Source organism: Misgurnus anguillicaudatus, chromosome 5 (genome assembly GCF_027580225.2).
Source record: "Misgurnus anguillicaudatus chromosome 5, ASM2758022v2, whole genome shotgun sequence".
Classification (NCBI taxonomy): domain Eukaryota; kingdom Metazoa; phylum Chordata; class Actinopteri; order Cypriniformes; family Cobitidae; genus Misgurnus; species Misgurnus anguillicaudatus.
This window is the reverse complement of record NC_073341.2, coordinates 19,798,599-19,819,702: the sequence shown is the minus strand read 5'-3', so window position 1 is coordinate 19,819,702 and position 21,104 is coordinate 19,798,599. Positions and strand designations below refer to the sequence as shown.

Below are 21,104 nucleotides of genomic sequence, written 5' to 3'. Positions count from 1 at the left end.
GATTGTGCATTTATCAAGAGAGTTACCAGTTTGTATTTGATAACCTTGTCTGAACTGCAAAATGCACAAAAAGCACCATTCGCGCATACCGTGCACAACGCTCAATTCGCGCGAGCTTCATGCACGAATGAGGCGGAAACGCGTCTTCCGTGCCGCGCCGAACGCCTCTTCCGCGTCGCGGGACCTCCTGAAGCGCGTCAACGCGCCTTCACATTGACTTAACATTGAAATCACTTGCGCTTCACGGCTCTACCGCGGTTGGTGTAAACGCAGCATAAGAAGTGATGGTAAACACACAGCATATATTGTCCATTGTCTTCCATAATAGTAATAAAAAAATATGATGGAATTTAATGGGTACCATCAACTGTGTGCTTTCCATCATTTATCAAAATATATTCTTCATCATTTATCACAATACTTTTGAAGTCAATGGACACTATATGCTGTGTGTTTACCATCATTTCTCAAAATATCTTCTTTTGTGTTCATCAGAAAAAAGAAATTACCCTTTGTTACCGCCTTTACTGACATAGAAACCACATGACGACAGTGTCGTGGACAAATGCAGAAGTATGTGTTAGTGTATAGCGTCTGTCGTGCTACACTTTTATTAATGGTAATCTGAATGCTAAATTCTGTGCTGTGTTAACACGCCATAGAATTACTAATACTGTAACATCTATGACTAACAATTCCATTTTGAACATTACATGATATGAAACCTTACATAATGAAATAAAACTATGTCATGAAACGCAACATTTATAAAACTTGCTTACTTTACCTCATCCGTTAACATGATTTCTTAAGTTAAAGAAGGTTAAGTTAAAGACAACAAATCTCATCATTCAGCTCTGCTTCAGAGCGTCATAATCTACGTCATTGTTATTGTTGTGATGGTGTGCCATGTAGCGGAGGATTCTACAAATTGCACTTTTAAGAGGCGCCCTTTTTTATTGTTATCTATGGGCACTTGGGCAGTGAGTGTATTGCACCCTGTTTATGCGCCGGTTATGCAGTGAAAAACGAATTTTGTAAGTGATGTTTGTGAATATCAGACATTTCAGTTACTGACTAATAGCTTTTTTATTACCATTCAAGTGAAAATACTGAACCTAAACATAAGAGCCTGATAAAAAAATGCTAATTTACAAGAGAACATGTCAGACGCACATCTTCATACACATACATTTTTACATACGTATGTCAGCACTTTGTGTGTGTTTGTGAAGATATATGAGGTACTATGAAGCTTTGTAGCTCAGAGGCAGAATCAGGGTCCAGACTCTCTCTCCTACACTCTTTTACTCCATCGATCTCTCTTCCTCTCTGTATTTAGTCCTCTCAAATTCTTCCCCTTTCATCCATTTTCCCTTTCACACCAGCTGTAGTCAAGCTTATGCTTTCTGTCCTGACAAATACGGATGACTTATTCTGCCTCATAACTTAAAATTAAAATTTTCTTTGAAAGAAAACTTACATATACAGACGTGAGAACTGGGTGATTTGGCCATTGCTTCCCCCTTATGACTGCGTTTTTTCTGTTGAAGCAACATGTTCTTTCTAACTGTGAATATATAGTAACATGATTTATAGTGAGATTTCTTGGTATCTTTTCCTCATTTCCTGTCATCACCGGGCTGCTTTAAACCTTTAAGCTACCTATATTTTAAAATGTAGCCAATGTATTTGGTTTTTGTGACTTGCTTGTTGACAGTGTGCATTCACAGCACAGCAGAAGTTTACAGGAAACTATGCCGAGCTGTGACTTTTCTTTAAAAAGTCACAAATATTTAAAGTACAATCATCTTTGACCGACACTGCTTGACATGTGTTTTATCTTAAGCCTTCATCAAAAGTGTTAAAAGGAAGTGATGCATTTAATGTTGTATTCTTTAATTGGCTTTGCCCACAGAACAACCAACAGGCACAGCAACAGGTGAACCGCAACAGCCAGGAGGAGAAAGAAGAAAAGGAGAAAGAAAAAGAAAAAGAGGTGGAACGTGAGGAGGACAAAGTGGAGGGAGACGACAAGGAGGATGGAATAAAGTAAGTCTCGTGTCTGTTTTTTCTTCACCTTTTCTCTCTCTTTCTCTTTCATTTTAGCAGCGGCTCTGTGATTTAGCTTAACTAGAGAAGGCACAGTTATATAACCAGCAGGTGGAAAAGCATTCTGTAGACTTGCCACTCATCACTAATTTTAAAATCTTTTGACTTGGAGCTCTTATAGCCCCTTGGATCTTGCAGGCTCCGGTCTAAAACTGTCCAACCTCGACGTGATAGTTTCCTGGAACAATGGCTGTGTCAAGATGCAGATTCTGTGTCATTTCAACCTAAATTTGGAAGCCGTTAGCTGCCGAACAGTAATGCCCTCACAGGTGCACACTATATTAAAGTACTCCAGGGAGTATAAATCTTAAGTAAATCTGTGTATTCAGCAGTACTGTACGGTGTGATCAGGGCACATTAGCTTTGGCCCAAATACACTGCCCTGCATATACCCCAGCATGTCATCTATACATTAAATGTGTACTTTAAGCAGAGTCTGTGCTTTCCTTACACTCTTCTCCAGCAAATCTCACAGCCTGCAGGCACAGCTGGTGCTGCTATTTTAAGTATCTTTATCTGCAAGATGGATATTGTGCAGGTAAGATAAATGAGGGTCTCCTCATCCCGCTGCCACTTCTTTCCGTTGTGCCGTACTGCTGTAGGGGAATGATGCACAGAACGTATTGTGTGTGCACAGGTGGCCATATACCTATTTTTTTTTGTTTGTTTGTTATTGGTATGTCAATTTAAGAACATTTTGTATTAAGGATGCTCATAACTGTTTACATAAGGGGTCTCCAACCTTTGTGAGCAAGGGCTCCCACAATGGATAAAACATTTGGAGGGCTACTTTTTTGATACGGACTACTTAAAAGTTTTTTGTTTTACTTGTTGATTTTATTTTATTTCACTTTTTTATATGCTTTATCAATGTTTAAAATGTTAACATACATCAAAGGAGACAAGTTAATATAAAATATGTCATAAATAAATATTAAAATTGAGGCTATTAATAGAATGTGCTTTGGCGGGCAACTTGCCAACTCCTTGCGAGCAACCCTGTTGCCCACGGGCATCATATTGGAGACCACTGGTTTAGATTAAGCTCTGATTTTCCATGTCGAATCATTGGGAGACATCAGGAATCAAAACCGTAAAATTACAATGATTAATCGCAACTAATTGTTTGCAGAATTTTTTTTTATTGTTTGCAGAATAAAGTTTTTGTTTTCATCTCATATATGTATATATAAATACACACACATGCATGTATATATTTAAGAAACATTTACATTATATACATTATAATATCATTTAACTTATTTTTCTTAAAAATATACATGTATGTGCGTGCGTATTTATGTATACGTAATTGTTATACACAGTAAACACACATATGTAAACAAAAACCTTTTACTCTGCAAATGATTAGTGTGTGTATATATAAAAAAATTTGTGCTGGGCAAAGATTAATCGCGATTAGTCGCATACAAAATAAAAGTGATTTTTTTTGCATAATATATGAGTGTGTGCTCTGTGTAATTATTATGTTTATATAAATACACCCACATTCATGTATGTATTTATTTATATATATATTAATTTTATTTATATAAATTACAAAGTTCTGAAATAAATATATATATGTGTGTGTGTGTGTGGTTAAATATACATAATAATTACACACAGTACATAAACATATATTATGCTTATTTTGTTTGCGATTAATCGCAATTAATCTTTGCCTAGCACTAATAAAAATATATCTAGAAAAAAAATGATAGATAGATGGATGGATGGATCTATAGATGGATGGATGGATCTATAGATGGATGGATGGATCTATAGATGGATGGATCTATAGATGGAGGGATCTATAGATGGAGGGATCTATAGATGGAGGGATCTATAGATGGAGGGATCTATAGATGGAGGGATGGATGGATGGATAGATAGAGATGGATAGAGATAGATGGATAGATAGAGATAGATAGATAGAGATAGATAGATAGATAGATAGATAGATAGATAGATAGATAGATAGATAGATAGATAGATAGATAGATAGATAGATAGATAGATAGATAGATAGATAGATAGATAGATAGATAGATAGATAGATAGATGGATGGATAGATATAGATAGATAGATGGATAGATAGATATAGATGGATAGATGGATAGATGGATGGATGGATAGATGGATAGATGGATAGATGGATAGATAGATAGATAGATAGATAGATAGATAGATAGATAGATAGATAGATAGATAGATAGATAGATAGATAGATAGATAGATAGATAGATAGATAGATAGATAGATAGATAGATAGATAGATAGATAGATAGATAGATAGATAGATATAGAGATGTATAGATATAGATATACAAATTATATATATTGTATAATATATTTGTCTTTGCTTTGTTTTTATTGTAGAGATGACACCTCTGGTGAGGACGGGGAGGAAAAAGAGCAACCTGTAGCCGTTAAAGGGCGACGCACCGCAAATAGTCGTGGACATCGGAAGGGACGAGTGACTCGCTCTATGACCAGCGAACAGGAAGAGAACACTTCACCTCTCAATAATGAGCTTGGTTAGCATACAGAGCCTTTAACTTACACACCCACCCTAAGTGTAGTAGATGAACCCCTCTGTTTAGGTCTCATGCACTCAAAGTGAAATGAGTACATAAATGCACTCAAAGCATTGTGTATGACCTTTTAACATTGTGCTTCATATTAGTTTTATAACTTAATTCTTAACTTGCCTAGAGTTGATGAAAGAGGCTTATCTAACTCATGTAGGAGTGTTCTTGAACTGTCATTTATTGTACGGCAGTATGTTTTATACCTCCGCGTGAGGGTCTAAACGGCTCCTCCGACAGCTCTTGGCCTTTCCCAAGGTTTATCACGAGAGCTCTTGAGGCCTTTTTTAATTTCTCCTCACCTTCAATTTGTTCTTTTATGTGTTTATTTAAGTACTTTCCTCATATATAAACTTTTCATTCTGTAATTTTTATTGACCGCCTAGCATCTGCTGTTTTGGATGGATGTGTTATGTCATTGTTTTCTTTGCGTCTTAGCAAACCTGGAGATGAACGAAAGCTCTCGTTGGACTGAGGAGGAGATGGAAACTGCAAAGAAAGGTCAGAACCCTTGTGGCTTTTTCAAACTGCACACATTGTATAGACAAACTGTTTGTACACACTTATATTACAGCATAAAGGTGGTCTGGATCAGAATATATTGTCTAGGGATGCTGATATTTCTGTTAGAGATCAAAATTGCCAGGGTCTTAAGTTTTGCGTAAGAGGGTATCTAATATTCAGAAGGCTGTTTGTATGTCTGGGATCAAAAGGTTATCACAGTTCTGCTAGGCTCTGATTTTCTGGAATTCTGCATCATTCCGTGGAATTCATTTAACGCTTGTAAAATATGTTATACTGAGCTATGATTACACTTATTGTTAGCCCAGGCGTAGTTAAATTAGCCTAAGTATTTACAACATAAGGGGTAGGGTAAGTGTAGAATCTTATGAATGACGAGCATTCCGATTTCTTGGAATTCTCTGGCTGTGTAGTCGTACGAGCCTGCTGATAAGAACGGCAACCCTCAACCTAGCAACTCTACAAACATTTACTCGAACGCCAAAGGACAGACTGTGCCCTTGCCCTCATTTCACACACTCTCATACTCATAAGAATGCGTCCGAATGCTCTCGCCGTGTGTTTATTTGATGGTTGTCATTTACTAATTGTTCAAGAACAAACAATAAGAGCTCTGTTAACAGATCTTTAAACACATTTGTACTGGATTATATTAGTGGACGTACTGGATTATATTAGTGGAATGCGGACAGAATCCATGAGTAATGAGCAAAGCTCTGATCTTTCTGCTAAACGCCCGCTTGTCTGACCTACTTCAGATTAGCTCCATGTCGCTTCGCTAACAGTTTTCTGTTTTTCTGGCATCAGCAAGTCATGTCTGATCCATCAGGCTGCGTGTTGTAAACTAACATAATAACTATTCACCACTCTTCCCTGGAACTGAATCTGATTCATTGTTTAGATTCACCAGAACTTTGCCTTGAATACATGCCAACAAGACAAGAAACGGAAGAAATGCGAATCTGTATTTAATACAGATTTTGAAGGTGGAATATTAAACACTTTAAACAGATACGGAAATCATTGCTTTTCATGGTAGTTCACCCATAAATGGAAATTCTGTCATTTACTCTTTCTTAAAGGCGGGGTGCATGATTTTTGAAAAACACTTTGGAAAAGGGAGTCGGGCCGAGTACCAAAACACACTTGTAGCCAATCAGCAGTAAAGGGGCGTGTCTACCAATTGGCATCATTGCCTGAGCTGCGTATGTGTGGGGTGGGTCTATCAAAAGGCGGTCTAGATTCTATTGGGATAGGGGCGTGTTTGTTTAGGTGATTTTTTAAATATCAACATTGGCTTTGAGAGATCATGCACCCCGCCTTTAAGTTGTTCCAATCCTGCAAAAATGACTTTGTTTTGATAAACACAAAGAAAGATATTTTGAAGGCAGATCTGGGGCATCATTGACTTCCATAGTAGGAAAAATAATACAATGGAAGTGAATGGTGCCCCTGATCTGTTTGGTTACAAACATTCTTCCAAACAATCTTCCTTCGTGTTCGTTCGGACAAAATAATTTTTTTACAGGTTTGTAACAACTTGAGAAAGAGTAAATTACAGATTTTGTTTATTTTTTGGGCGAACTACCATGAAAAGCAATCGTTTCCATATCCGTGTAAAGTGTATTGGGTGATTCTCGCGAAATTAGATTTATGAGGTGTCATGAAACATTTTGATAAAAAATTGCAAAGTAAATGCTATCAAAGTAAGAAGCATACAGTTACAAACATCTCTTCATGTACTATTTTGCACATGATTTCAAATGACATCTTACAAAACAAATTTGTTGTTTTTTCACAATTAAGGTTAAAATTTTCATTACCGCAATTTGTCCATGACTGGATTTTGGTTCTTTGACATGGAAATATTTATAATTAAAAAATCTAAAAAATAAAAAGCTTCAGTGCATGTTATACCATAAACATTTACAGTAAAGAAACATGTAGTATTTGGTGATCATTGGTAAATGTAGAGACAATAATAATGAATATAAATGTGTCCAAAAAAAATTCTCATCCTCCGCAACAATTTTCAATCATTGTTTAAGCCCTCAATGAACTAACATTTTTAAAAAAAATAGTTGGAAGGGACATAATTCACTGTGACACTCAAGATGGCTACCAAGTAGGTAGCCAAGTTGAAATTTTGTTTGTCATAGTACCTAGACAACTTTTTAGTTCTCATTACCAAAACATGAGTTTGTAAATGCATATATTTAATGTAATAACATGTTGCGGTAATGATAATTTTTTTATTTAATTTAAATAAAAATAAAATCTATGTGCAAAAAAAGTTGACTTCAAGGGCTTTTTAAATAAATGCTGGACACCTTCTAAGTCTGGATTTCGTGAGAATCACCCGTTTAATATTGCCACCTTAAAAATAAATTAAATACAGATTTGCACTTCTTCCGTTTCTTGTCTCGTTGACATGTATTCAAGGCAAAGTCCTGGTGAATCATGACACAATTTTTTTTTTTTGGCTGAACTATTACTTTCATTTTATTACACACTTAATCAAAAACTTAATCTAGTTTAATTAAAAACTTTATCGAGGGGGTGGTAAATGGACACATACACAAAATAAATAATTGCTGTGCAGGAAGCCTTGACTAACATTGCACAAGTAAGAATTATTAAAAGAGATGATAATCTCTCTTAAAAAAACTAAATGTAAATTTTTTAATATTGTTTATTGATATCTCTCTTTGGTACAGAATGCTGTCACACTTAAACCTAGAATGCAGTCTTGCTCGCCAAAACACTGCTGTACTTAATCTTATTGCACCATCCTTATCTTAATCTTCCTCTCACCCCACATATCCTGCCAGTGTAACCCCTTTCACCCGCCAGTTACCTCATCTGTCCTTTATAAAGCAGCTTACGGCTCTGCATGCTAATCTCTTTATATATGATCACTTTAAAAGAGAAAGAGGGCAGTAATGTGTTGATGGCACCTGGATGTCTCGCTGCTCTTCACCGCACACACACACGCAGAGAGAGAGATTGACTCTGAAAGACTGTGCCAGTGTGAATTAGTCAAAAGCAGGGTGGCCTTGCATGAGTTCATGTCTGTGTATAAATGAGGGAAATGAATTGATCTTATATGTTGGCTATGAGGACACTAATGTACACAATTCGTCTGTTGTCTCTTTAATTGCTATTATCCAGCACTCTTTATGCAGAGGAATATATTAGATAGTATCACGGGAAGAAACGATTTATTTACAGTGTGTACACGGCTTTCTCTCTCTTTCTTTAAGTCCTCTTTCACTTTCAATCTCTCTTCCCTGTGTAGAGTTGAGTAAGCGTACGAGTGGTTAGATTCAGCCGTATGAGTGCAGAAAGGAAGTGGTTGAATTGTGGGTTGGCAAGAATCGGAGGACTTGGCAAGCCTTTGTGTTTCTCTCTCTCTCGCTCGCTCTCTAACTGTTGTTAAGGACTGTGTGCAGAGGTCACTTTGAAGAAAAAAAAGCAGGTCAGTTTGGAGGAATCGCTTTTCTTCTGCTTTTTTCACGAAATCAACATCAAACCTCTCACATTATCTCTCTTTTTCTCCGCCCGGCTCTTATTTTCTGTTTGCCTTTGATTGTTTGTACATAGTTGCCTTTTGGCACAGAGACTATGTATTAGAGAGTGCAGAAAAGAGAGAGAGTGATAGAAGAGATCAGATGGGGTTGTGCAGGGAGGGGAGGGCATTAGGGGGGTGGAGTTACTGCATCTCGGCTTCACTCTGCTGTTAAAGTCCAGCCAAGCGGCAGCCAGAGAAGAGGAGTGGAAAAAAACTGTGGCCTTGAGACAGAGCGAGAGAGAGCTGGCGAGAGAAAGCGCGTGAGTTTGATAAATACAGAAGGCTGGAGGAGAAAAAGAAAGGGGCTGCCGTGTTTAAACAAGAGACGGGAAAACTACAGCTAAGCTATCGGATAGAAGGAGGGTATGGGAGCAGAGCTCCTTTCCCTCCCAAACACCACTCCCTTTTTTTCTTTCCTGCTTGCACGCGTTACCACGAGCTGTGACGGAGCTTCAAGAGCCTCTCGTGCGCATTTCCATGGAGATGGTGTGGGCGAAAATAAAAGACTAATGGAGCGATGAGAAAGAGCAGACCAGCGGGCCTCGTATCTTCTCCATGCAAGTCCCTGATTGGACGGTCCCCAGTTGGTCGAGGGGTTTGATTGGATACAGTGTCTGCACATGATCTAAAATTAACAAAGCTGATTGGACGACATGGCTTCTGTCTGACTGGAGTACTTGTACTTTTGGAGGTATCATCATCAACTTCTGATGACTGAATTGTTTTGAAATCAAAGAGCTTTGATGGATGAAACCTGCATTTCAGGAAGTGTCATTTAACAGCCACTTTGCCATATGCTGGATTGTGCAAGAAAAGACCTTTGGAATTGGTCGACTATGTGGAAGAAGATTGTGTGTGTATAAATTGTTAAACCTTGATGTGTTAGCGAGTCTTTAAATTGTGTGTTTGCTAGTGCAGCAGCTGGAAGATTAAGGAATAGATAGACACAGAAAGTGAGCACCAAAGATGCAGATGAGGATTAACATGAAAGCACGTACAACTCATACAGTATAATAAAACGAAGCTAATAATTATATGATAGCTTTAATGTCACAGTGTGACTGCTTTTACTAGTGAACTCCATATACTTGCACTTTTTATCTGTCGCTTATCTGTGTCTGTTTATCTCTCCCTATCTCTTGCTCTCTCTGCCACATTTACTATCTTGTAGCTTTGCTGTGAAGGGCAGCAGTACTGTGATCACATGTAGTCTAAGCAGCTATTTAGACTGAGTTTGAAGGTATTCAAGGCAGATTTTAGATTTGTCATTAAGTAATTGAGAATAAAGTTCACTTCAGGCTGCTGTCCCACTTTCCTGCCTCAGACGCCAAATGGCAGCACATGGTCTTTGACCTTTTATTGAGGTTTCCCATAATGACATCACGCTAGGCAGATGAGAACGCTTGAGGCTTGTGTAACCAAGCACACACGATCTTGTGTTGTGTCAGTGTTGCGACAGATTGTTTGTTAGGCTTTGTGTACTGTAAATCAGAGCTTGTTACCTGGTATTAAAATGTGTTTTGGTCGATCGGATAACAGGTGGACGAGAGAGACACATGCCTTCGGTTTCACAGGCTTCAAGGCTTAAAGGAAAACACCACTACTTTTTTCAATATTTTACTATGTTCTTACCTCAACTTAAATGAATGAATACATACCTATCTTTTTTAAAACGTGCACTTTTACTCTTTGTACAGCGCCTCGTGAATGTGTTAGCATTTAGCCTAGCCCCATTCATTCCTTAGGATCCAAACAGGAATGAATTTAGAAGCCACCAAACACTTTTATGTTTTCCCTATTTAAAGACTGTTACATGAGTAGTTACACGACTAAGTATAGTGGCACAAAATAAAACTTTTTAGAAATGAATGGGGCTAGGCTAAATGCTAACACATTCAAGAAGCGCTGCACAAAGAGTAAAAGTGCACGTTTTAAAAAAAGATAGGTATTTATTAATTCATTTAAGTTGAGGTAAGAACATAGTAAAATATTGAAAAACTGTGGTGTTTTCCTTTAAGGGTAGTCTTAGATTAAAACACATGTTTGAGCTCTCTTAACTTAAAATATCTTACACTGACAGTTCTTAAAATATGCCAGTGCCGTCTCACGATACACACCTGTAACGTCTTTTTCAAAGGCATGTTTATAAAAGAAGCTTAAACATCTTCATTTAACTAAGACCTGGTCTTGGCTTTAGCTGAGCCTTGTCTGTGAAACCGTGCTATGGTCTTTGTTTTTTTTCAATCTCTTCTGTCCTGATAAGGTCGAGGGGAGGGTCTATGGGCGATTTACGAGCGGAAGAAATGACGGGTTTAAGTTAACGCTCACTAATATTATGCGAGAGTCCGCTGCTTGTGTTGTTAGTAAACATGCTGCGCAGTGTTTTGTAAATCTATACGTAAGGACTTTAAGATATTTCAAAACAATGTATGAAATAAGGTCATGCAACTTTCACATGCTCGCAAAATGGAACGAAAATTAAAAAGCCGCTTTAATGTTATACAGTTTACACATTAGATCTGTAGGCGAAGAGTAGGCGTTTTTTGTGGCTGCACAAACACATTTGACCACATGACCACACTACGCCACAAAAGCATGTTTTCGACTACATCTATATGTGAATGAGCTCAAAACGTTTTACACCCCGTTTACACCTGTATTTAGCATCGTCCACTTGTGAAGCGATCAACCAAATAATACCAGGTGTAAACAGGGCTTTATATAAACTATACCAGCTGAGTTGCTGGCCTATTTTCAGTGCATTTGACTTATTGGATCAAACTGTAGGGAAATATTGTGTAAATACACAACAGTTGTGGCTTAGCAGTTTGTTGGAACTAACAACAGGGCGAACTAACTAATCAGACATGCTTATTTGGCATTGCAACAGTTTGGCCTACCAACAATCGGTTTATAACACGCAGCTCGCGTTATTTCGCAACCCTCTTCCCTTTCCCCACCGTTTCCTGTTGTCTTTGTATTGTCTGTGTCAATACGATTTGACAAAAGGCCAGAGAAACACTTTGTGTCCCCTTGCATCATGCATACAACAACACTGTCTCTCATGTGTAGAAATAACTGCAGCGATGACACATGCACTCATGGCTCTGTTTCCTGTTTTTTGCGATCGGTAATGTGAGCATGCTTCTTCTCTTGCCGTCTCTCCACAGGTCTCCTCCAGTATGGCCGAAACTGGTCCGCCATTGCCAAGATGGTGGGCTCCAAAACTGTCTCCCAGTGCAAGAACTTTTACTTCAACTACAAGAAGAGACAGAAACTGGATGAGATCCTCCAACAGCATAAAATAAAATCGGTCTGTTACTTTCCCAGATCCGTCTATGTGTTTCGTTGTCCTGGAATCAGTTGTTTATTATTATAATTATTTACAGGAGAGAGAGCGTAAAGCCAGACGTAGAGGTAAAGCTCCCCAGAACGAGGAGGCCAGCGCTCCATCTGCTGCAGAAGAGGAGGAGATGGAGGGATCAGGAGTCAGTGGCAACGAAGAGGAGGCTCAGGAGGATGGAGAAGGTACAAATGTCTTTATGTATTAAGGTTGTTATTTGACGCATGTTACTCATTGACTTTGTGTAATGTAAAGGATGATTGCACAATCTCTATACAGTTATCTAACATAGATAAGAAGCCAGTCAGAATGAAGCATACACCTTTGAGGCTTGTGGTTACCAGGAAATCCCACAGCAGCTTGAATTTAATAGCGTAAAGCTTTTCTCAGAATATGAGCGACACGTGGTTGAGACTCACCTATGACCTCACTTGTGATAGAACCCTGACCTACTTCTGTACACTTCTGAGAACGTGACGGCAGTCACATTGCAGGCAGAAATTGGTTTTCCAGGAGAGCTAGGCTTTGCGCCCTGAATGGAGTAATTGAAGTGGTTTTGTTGTTACGGAGTGACTAGATGTTTTGCTAAGACTCTGGGTGCAGATGAATATCTGTGGGCGAGTGCCGTGAAGGTCAGTTTGTGTCGTATTGTAGTCCTGGAACCACAGTGTCACTGGTGTCCGCAATAAATCTGTAAAGTGAGCGCTCTGTGCTTCGTGTTTGGCGGTCAGGTGTGGCTTGCCGATAAATAGCTTTCATAAGCGTTCATGAAGCCCATTTATCAGGTCAGATCTTGTGAAAGATGGCCAGCAATGGGAAGTGCTTATTATGTTATGGTTATTGTGTAATTACATCCAGCTGGGAGAATACGTTCAACCGCTTGAGTTTGTTATGCCAGTGGGAAAATGAAGCTTATCATAACCCCTGCTGTGTATTTATTAGTTATGTTTACTTTTTCATTAGAAAAAAGACAAGTTAGATTTGTTTAAGGGAACTTTTCTCTAAAATGATTTTAAATGGGAAAAGTTATTATAGACTATAATAACTTTGTCGTTTTTATATAAAACAGGAAGTGGGAAATTGGTTCAAAGAACATTTTTACTTCCCTTATGTAATAATAAATCAAATAATTATTATTTTTGTATTGGTGTACAATTCCAAAATGTATACTTGGCTTATTTTTCTACATTTATTAATTTAGCAGACGCTAGTGCTGTGACGGATCGCAGTTGTCCCGCGGTTTCGCGGATTAGTATGTAAATTTAAATGGGGAAAGTTCGCCCTCCGCCTGTGTGTGTGCACGTGCTTAAGTGCCCTGAGTAGTGCATATACGGAGAGACGCGTTTCAAAAAGTAAGCCAACATAAAATCTTTCTGTTCTTGACAGGGCACATACACACAAAATGATCTCGCAGTATTCTTTTTCTAATAAAAACATTTGTTTATGTCTTAAGTGTATTATAGAGTCCGAAACCAGTCTGTGCTTATTTGGTCTTAAAGAGACAGTTACCTCAATTAACCTACTTAAGTCTGTGTCATTAATGTTAATCAAACAATCCAAGACAAAGAGAAAATCACTTCTTTGGCTCTAAAAATAAATAAATAATAATAATAATATTTAATTTGTACAATAAAGTGTTATTATTCATTTAATTCGATTTCTGTACCTATTAGATTTTTCCCACCTTTTTTTGCTGATCCGAGAAATGATCCGATCCGTGCCTCAAAAACCGTAATGTGATCAAACCATGAGTTTTGTGATACGTCACAGCCCTAACAGACACTGTTATCCAAAGCAACTTGCATATAACCAGTGTTGGGGTAACGCATTACAAGTAAAGTGCATTACGTAATCATATTACTTTTCTGAAGTAACGAGTAAAGTAACGCATTACTTTATAAATGTACACATTAATATTTAAACGAAGATGGCATGCCAGAGCTTGACGTTTTTGCGACTTCTCAGTGATAAAAAACACCTGTAAGGCCCGAAAGAGATCAAGCCTAAGCAAAGTAAGAAAAAGAAATGCAAAAGTAACGCAAGTATTACTTTCCATGAAAAGTAACTAAGTAACACAATTAGTTACTTTTTTGGGGAGTAATTTAATATTTTAATGCATTACTTTTAAAAGTAACTTTCCCCAACACTGCATATTTTTGATTTTCAAAATTCTAAATTTCTCTACTTAAAGGCGCTCTAAGCGAATCTGTCTGACGTTACTTTTTGTTGATGTTTGAACTGTTTTCAAACAAACAGAGCGTAGCAAACTCCTCCCCCTCCGTTCCGCAGACATCTACAGAGCTCGCGTTTTTTTACAGTTTGATCAGCGGACAGGCAGCAAGCAGACAGTGAGGAGATGTTTGCTGTATGTAACAAAAAATGTTTTATGGTCTAAAATGCATGAATTCGCTTAGAGCACCTTTAAGGAACAACGCAGACTTCAGCCAATCAAATCGCCCTATACAAATAACCTTCTGCAGATGCTAGCCAATTATGTTCATGCAAGACTGGAGAACAGAGGAACATAAACTTGGAGGAAAGATTAATCATTGCGGTGGCTAACACTAGAGTTACACCAGCAATCGCTAGCACAGCCAAACCAGCATCCACCTGTCAAAACAAAAGCCACCTTTTTTGTGTTGCGGCTCACTGTGATTGGCTGTTTATTCTATGACGATCGTGTCAGGGACATGCTCCAGACACGCCCTCCATTAAACATTAACGCTGACACCCTGTGTGAATGTACGGTATCGTAAGAGATTATTTAACATTTTGTTTCGAGACAACAATAAGCATTGGTACTGTACATGAAGCCTGGTTGACTTGGAAATGTGAAATGAGATTTTTAAGATTTTTATCTTTTTTTAACCGTTTTACCTACTGAATTTGATTCAGTAAGCAATCAAGTAGTTTTATAATATTCCAAAAGTCTATTACTTATACAACTGCATCTCCATGTGAACATCACACATCTATTTGAAAGTTGCTGTGGTCAAAACTTTATTTCGAGGCATATGAAACATGTTTAACCCTAGTTAAGATTTCCTGTAGTCAGTTCAACAGAGTAGCAAGCACTCATGTCTTCTTCTTCTCCAGGTGGAGTCAATAACAGCTCCGACACGGAGAGCCTCCCTTCCCCACGCTCCTCAGACGACAGCAAGGTCAAAGAAGAGGGCCCAGCACGACCCAAAGCTGCACCCAATGCCACAGCATCCTGCTCGTCTACCGCAGACAAAGACGCGCCACCTGCCAAAGTTGGGCTGGAGGACAAGCCAATGGTGGAAAAGATAAAAGAAGAGCAGGGAGGAGTGAAACAGGAGGTCAAGACCGAAGCAGCAGAGGCCTGTAAGGAAGTGGTTGGAGAGGATAAGAAACCTCCTGCTGGTCTGGAGATTGAGGAGGGAAAGAAGGAGAGCAAGAAGAAGGATCATGGCGGAAAAAGCGCAAATCAAGATAGCGACTCCAGCGCCACGTGTAGTGCGGACGAGGTGGAGGAAACGGAGAGTACGGAAAAGAGCAGGTGAGACTGATAGTGGATGGCTGGGTGGGGTCCGATGTCTATTGTGGTTTAGGAGGCTGATTAAATGGGGATTGTTGGGATCTGTCCTGTAGGGCGGCTCTGTTTTTCCATGACACCAAACAGTGTATATGTTGGCTAAGCTGGGGGAAATATTACCTTGTGAGCTCGCCAAACAAAACAGCCAGAGCGGGCGCAGTTTGTGTGTGCGTCTGGCTGTCTTTTGTGTATTTTGTATTTTACATTTCCCTAAGACAGCACACGGAAAGCATATATTTGTTTATGCGAGCTGAAATGGCGATTAAGTGTGTGTGTGTGTGCGCGCAGCTCGGTGGCGTTAATGGGTTGTTTACAAAGACTGTAAATAAGGCACAATGAGGCTCTGACCATATTAAGCAATAACTCTTTCTATCCTCGCCTCACTCTCGATTCAATGACGTCTCCCAGGCCAAGTCTGTTGAGCTTTGCCCATGATGGAGTGATCTCGTCTACAATTCAGAAACCCTTGGACCTCAAACAGCTTAAACAGAGAGCAGCCGCTATACCTCCCATAGTGAGTATTCACCCATACTAACTAGCTGTTCTTTTACAATCTACCTTCATTCATATGTTGTATCATTTGTTATGGTTGTGTTATGCAGTTGCCATGGCTGTTTTAATTCCATTGAGGCTAATACTGTCAATAATTTAAAATAAGGATGCCTTTTTATGTATTTCATAAATAAAGCATTTTGTACATTTGTGCGCAGATGCCAGAGGTGTCTGTGGCAGGCAGCAGTAACCGGGGAGGCTTGCTAGGAAAACAACAGGCCATGCCCCACGCTCTTGCGTTGTACCAGCAACAGATTACCATGGCACATGAATCCTCCCAGGAGGTGAAACAGCAGCAACCACAACCAACCAAATCTCAGCATTATCCAGGGGGCGGGGACGCTGGCAGCCCACGGTTTAGGACTCGCAGTCCCAGCATCTCCGACAGAGAGAGAGAGGGTATCTTGCATTTTTTATATGTCATCTGTTTCTTTAGTACTTTTGCAACCACGATCTCCCCGGTTGTCTCATACTCCATCATTTTCTTTTGTTTGTTTCTTCTTGTGTCCTTGTGCCTACTGCATCAGTAAAGCAAGATTTGTTGTGTTTGCGCGTTTGTGCACACGTGTGTTAAGCAGGAGTAGTGTAGTCGGTTGCCTTTGGAGTGCTGTGATGAACGTCAGCTGTAAATGTGAATGTTTACGAAGGGATAGGAAACAACCAATGGTGTCGAAGTTATTATTGCGAACAAGTAGGTTAGCGAAAGTTGGGAAACTGAGATAGGGTAAAGGGGATAGAGTGGCAAAACTCCTTTTATAGTGATACAAAAGCCTTGTTTTGCAGTAATGATAAGTTTGCTGTACATAATACCTTACTTCATTTCTTGTTTCTGTATTTTCTAGACTTAAAGAGGCAGTCCACTTTTTTTTAAATATGCTCATTTATTAGCTCCCCTTGTGTTAAACATTTGATTTTTACCTTTTTGGAATCCATTCAGTTGATCTTCGGGTCTGGCTGTACCACTTTTAGCATAGCTTAGCATAATCCATTGAATCTGATTAGACCATTAGCATTGCGCTAAAAATAACCAAAGAGTTTGGATATTTTTCCTATTTAAAACTTGACTCTTCTGTAGTTACATTGTGTACTAAGACCGACGAAAAAATTAAAGTTGCGAATTTCTAGGCAGATATGGCTAGGAACTATACTCTCATTTTGGCGTAATAATCAAGGACTTTGCTGCCGTAACATGGCTGCATGAGGCGCAATGATATTACGCAGTCCCACGAAAGTAGTCCCCTTGGTAATTTTCAATAGCAGGGGACTATTTTCAGGCGCTGCGTAATATCATTGTGCCTCCTACAGCCATGTTACAGAAGCAAAGTCCTTATTATGCCAGAATGAGAGTTTAGTTACTAGCCGTATCTTATTAGAAAATCGCAACTCTTAATTTTCTGTCGGTCTTCGTACATGATGTAACTACAGAGGAGTCGGGTTTTAGATTGGAAAAGTATCCAAGCTCTTCTAGTTATTTTTTAATGCACTATTCTAATTGACTAATCTGTGCTAAGCTATGCTAAAAGTGGTGGCGCCAGACCCGGAGATTGGCTGAATGGGTTCCACAACTGTGGATATCTAGATGTTTAACTCTAGGGGAGTTGGAAAATGAGAATATTTAAAAAAATTTGTCCCTTTAGATCAGTTTTCTTCTTATACAATTTCAATGTTTACATTTACATAGAAATTATAGGTTAATTATTAGTGTGTGGCAGAATTGGGCTTATCTGAACAAGGGTAGAAATCTTACAATCCCAGTTATAATGGGAATAGTTTGCAATAGTGTAATTGATGTCGGATAAGCAAACAGTAGATTGTTCTGATATCGGCACTAAACACTTTAAGACACAAAACTGCTCCTTTTGAGAGAGAGTTTTGGGTCAAGGCTGTGTGATGAGCTGCAGTGTGTCTGTCCCTGCAGAGCTGGAGGGGAACGAGAGATGGCTACAGGCTCTGCTCCACGGATTACGTAGGTTTACACACTTCACACGCATACTTATACACTACCGGAGCAGACTCTAATCAAGCGTGTTGATTTCTGGGAGCGTGAATGATTCGCGGATTTGTTTGCATGCTGCTACGCTCGCAGATTTCAGCCTCATGATTTGTGTGGGTGTGTGTGTGTGTGAGAGAGAAAGTCTAAATAAAGACCTTTCACATGACTCATGTCAGAACTTCAACGCAAGGGGGATGTGTCCCTTTTGACCCATGTATAATGTGTCACAGATAGTGAAGGAGCGGGATTTTGCAAGGGGAGCAAGAGCATGCTCAAACTTTGTATTTGAGCTTGGAACTGGAAAATATTCCTAGAGATGGATACTAGTGAGTTGTCAAAGGAAAAGCATACCATAAAACCATTAGATGATAGTATACAAAGAATGAGAACCTGGTTAACATGAGATAACAATGAGCAATATATTTTAACAGCATTTATTAATATTTGTTGAAGTTAGATTAAGGGACACTCCACTTTTTTGAAAATATGCTAATTTTCCAGCTCCCCTAAATTAAACATTTGATTTTCACCATTTTGGAATCCATTCAGCCGATCTTCAAGGTCTGGCGCTACCACTTTTAGCATAGCTTAGCACAATCCATTTAAAGGAACAGTATGTAGGATTGTGTCCAAATCTGGTATTGCAATAACACAACTGGTGTCCAATACACAAAATGACAACATAAACATCAGTTGAGGGCTGCAACTCCACTTTTTAAATGACAATATCCTGGCCAGACCACTGTTGTCAGTGATATAAATATTTGAAATGAAAATGATTTCTTAATGTCTAGTGACATATCAGGGCCATTTTACGATTAATTTATATAAATTTCTTACATACTGTTCCTTTAATCTGATCATTTATCTGACCATTAGCATTGCGCTAACATGGCTGCAGCAGGTGCAATGATATTACGCAGGGCGTGAAAAATATTCCCCTGCTTTTGAAAGTAACCAAGGGGACTATTTTCAGGTAGTGCGTAATATCACTACGCCTTTTATGGACGTAATATCACTACGCCTAAGCTATTTTTTTATCACGCCAGAATGAGATATAGTTCTTAGCTATATCGGCCTAGAAAATCGCAACTTTTAAATTTCTGTCAGTTTATTACACGATGTAACTACAGAAGAGTCCAGTTTTAAATAGAAAAAATATCAAAACTCTTTGGTTATATTTTAGTTTGATGCTAATGGTCTAATCAGATTCAATGGATTATGCTAAACTATGCTAAAAGTGGTAGCGCCAGACCCAGAGATCGGCTGAATGGATTCCAAAATAGTAAAAATCAAATGTTTAACTGTAGGGGAGCTGGAATGTGAGCATGTGTCCCTTTAATGCCAATACAATTATTTTGTTCTTGTTAGTTAATTGTGATTTTACTTATGTTATTGAATAAAAACAAATTTTAAATCTTCCCGTAGCTCAGTGGAATATGGTTTCGATCCGCAGGAAACATATTAATAATTTTTTTACCTTGTAATGCACTGTAAGTCGCTTTGGATAAAAGTGTCTGCTAAATTCATAAATGTAAATGGAAAACATTAACTAGATTTAAAAAATACTTCAGAAGTATTTGTCATTGTTTGTTCATGTTAACTACTACAGTATGGTTAACAAATGAAACCTTACTGTACAATGTAGCCAAAATTACAAACACTATGCATTGAAGAACACTGACACGAGTCATGTATCAGGGCCTTAACTGCGTTGTTTGTGTGGTTTTGCACTGGAAATTGCTGCTTTTCATGCAGGGGTTGTGCTGACTGAGCTTTAGCGTTTTCACCTGTGCAAATATGGAGTGATCTACACTGCTGTCCAGCGATCAGCTGTTTATTCATCAGATCAACCAATCATCTGAGGCTTCTCGTAATCATCTTTGCATTTTTTTTTGTACGTCTGTGTGTGCAGATAAATCTCGGGCATTTTCTCCTCTTGCGGATGGTAAGAAGGTTCCCGTTGCCGATGACATTCGGGCTATGGGTATGGGGCGGCCGGTGATGTCGGCGTACCAGCTCTCGCCCAGGGACATGGCCAAACTCAGTCAAGATCAGCTGCTACACTACAACCCCTGTAAGACAACTTCCACAGCTTCATCCTTAAAGGAAAACACCACAGTTTTTCAATATTTTACTATGTTCTTACCTCAACTTAGATGAATTAATACATACCTATCTTTTTTTAATGCGTGCACTTAATCTTTATACAGCGCTTCATGAATGTGTTAGCATTTAGACTAATTTATTCCTTAGGATCCAAACAGGGATGAATTTAGAAGCCACCAAACGCTTCTATGTTTTCCCTATTTAAAGACTGTTACATGAGTAGTTACACGAGTAAGTATGGTGGCACGAAATTAAACTTGAAAAATGAGAACTGTATTGTATGGCGGATGAGCATATTACTGCGCCCGAGGTCAAAGTGCTGCAAACTAAGTGCTCTTCCATAGAAATATAGTTCTCATTTTATCCGCTTAAAACATTTCCACATTTTATTTAGCGCCACCATACTTATTCGTGTAACTACTCATGTAACAGTCTTTAAATAGGGAAAACATGGAAGTGTTTGGTGGCTTCTTTCATCCCTGTTTGGATCCTAAGGAATGAATGGGGCTAGGCTAAATGCTAACACATTCACGACGCACTGTACAAATTTTAAGTGCACGCAGTGAATAAAGATAGGTATTTATTAATTAGTCTAAGTTGAGGTAAGATCATAGTAAAATATTGAAAAACTGTGGTGTTTTCCTTTAAATGAATCCGTTTTGAAGAAGCTTTCGACATTAGCTACTGTACATACTGCAAAGTCCTTCTTTAAATGTGCAAGTTACGTCTTTTATTAATGATGCTTAAATTATCT

General features: G+C 38.6%; 1 protein-coding gene across 2 annotated transcripts in view; it reads left to right on the top strand.

Moving 5' to 3' along the window:
• ncor2 (nuclear receptor corepressor 2) overlaps positions 1-21,104 on the top strand; it is a 115,543-nt gene that overhangs the window by 71,737 nt on the left and 22,702 nt on the right. The window contains exons 15-24 of one of the 2 annotated variants that reach the window (XM_073867689.1): positions 1,919-2,052; positions 4,496-4,653; positions 5,143-5,205; positions 11,968-12,110; positions 12,187-12,325; positions 15,237-15,660; positions 16,105-16,210; positions 16,407-16,647; positions 18,167-18,214; positions 20,157-20,318. In XM_073867689.1, the coding sequence (XP_073723790.1) occupies positions 1,919-2,052; positions 4,496-4,653; positions 5,143-5,205; positions 11,968-12,110; positions 12,187-12,325; positions 15,237-15,660; positions 16,105-16,210; positions 16,407-16,647; positions 18,167-18,214; positions 20,157-20,318 (1,618 nt within the window). The remainder of the gene's footprint in view (positions 1-1,918; positions 2,053-4,495; positions 4,654-5,142; positions 5,206-11,967; positions 12,111-12,186; positions 12,326-15,236; positions 15,661-16,104; positions 16,211-16,406; positions 16,648-18,166; positions 18,215-20,156; positions 20,319-21,104) is intronic. The other variant, XM_073867690.1, reaches the window with a different exon arrangement.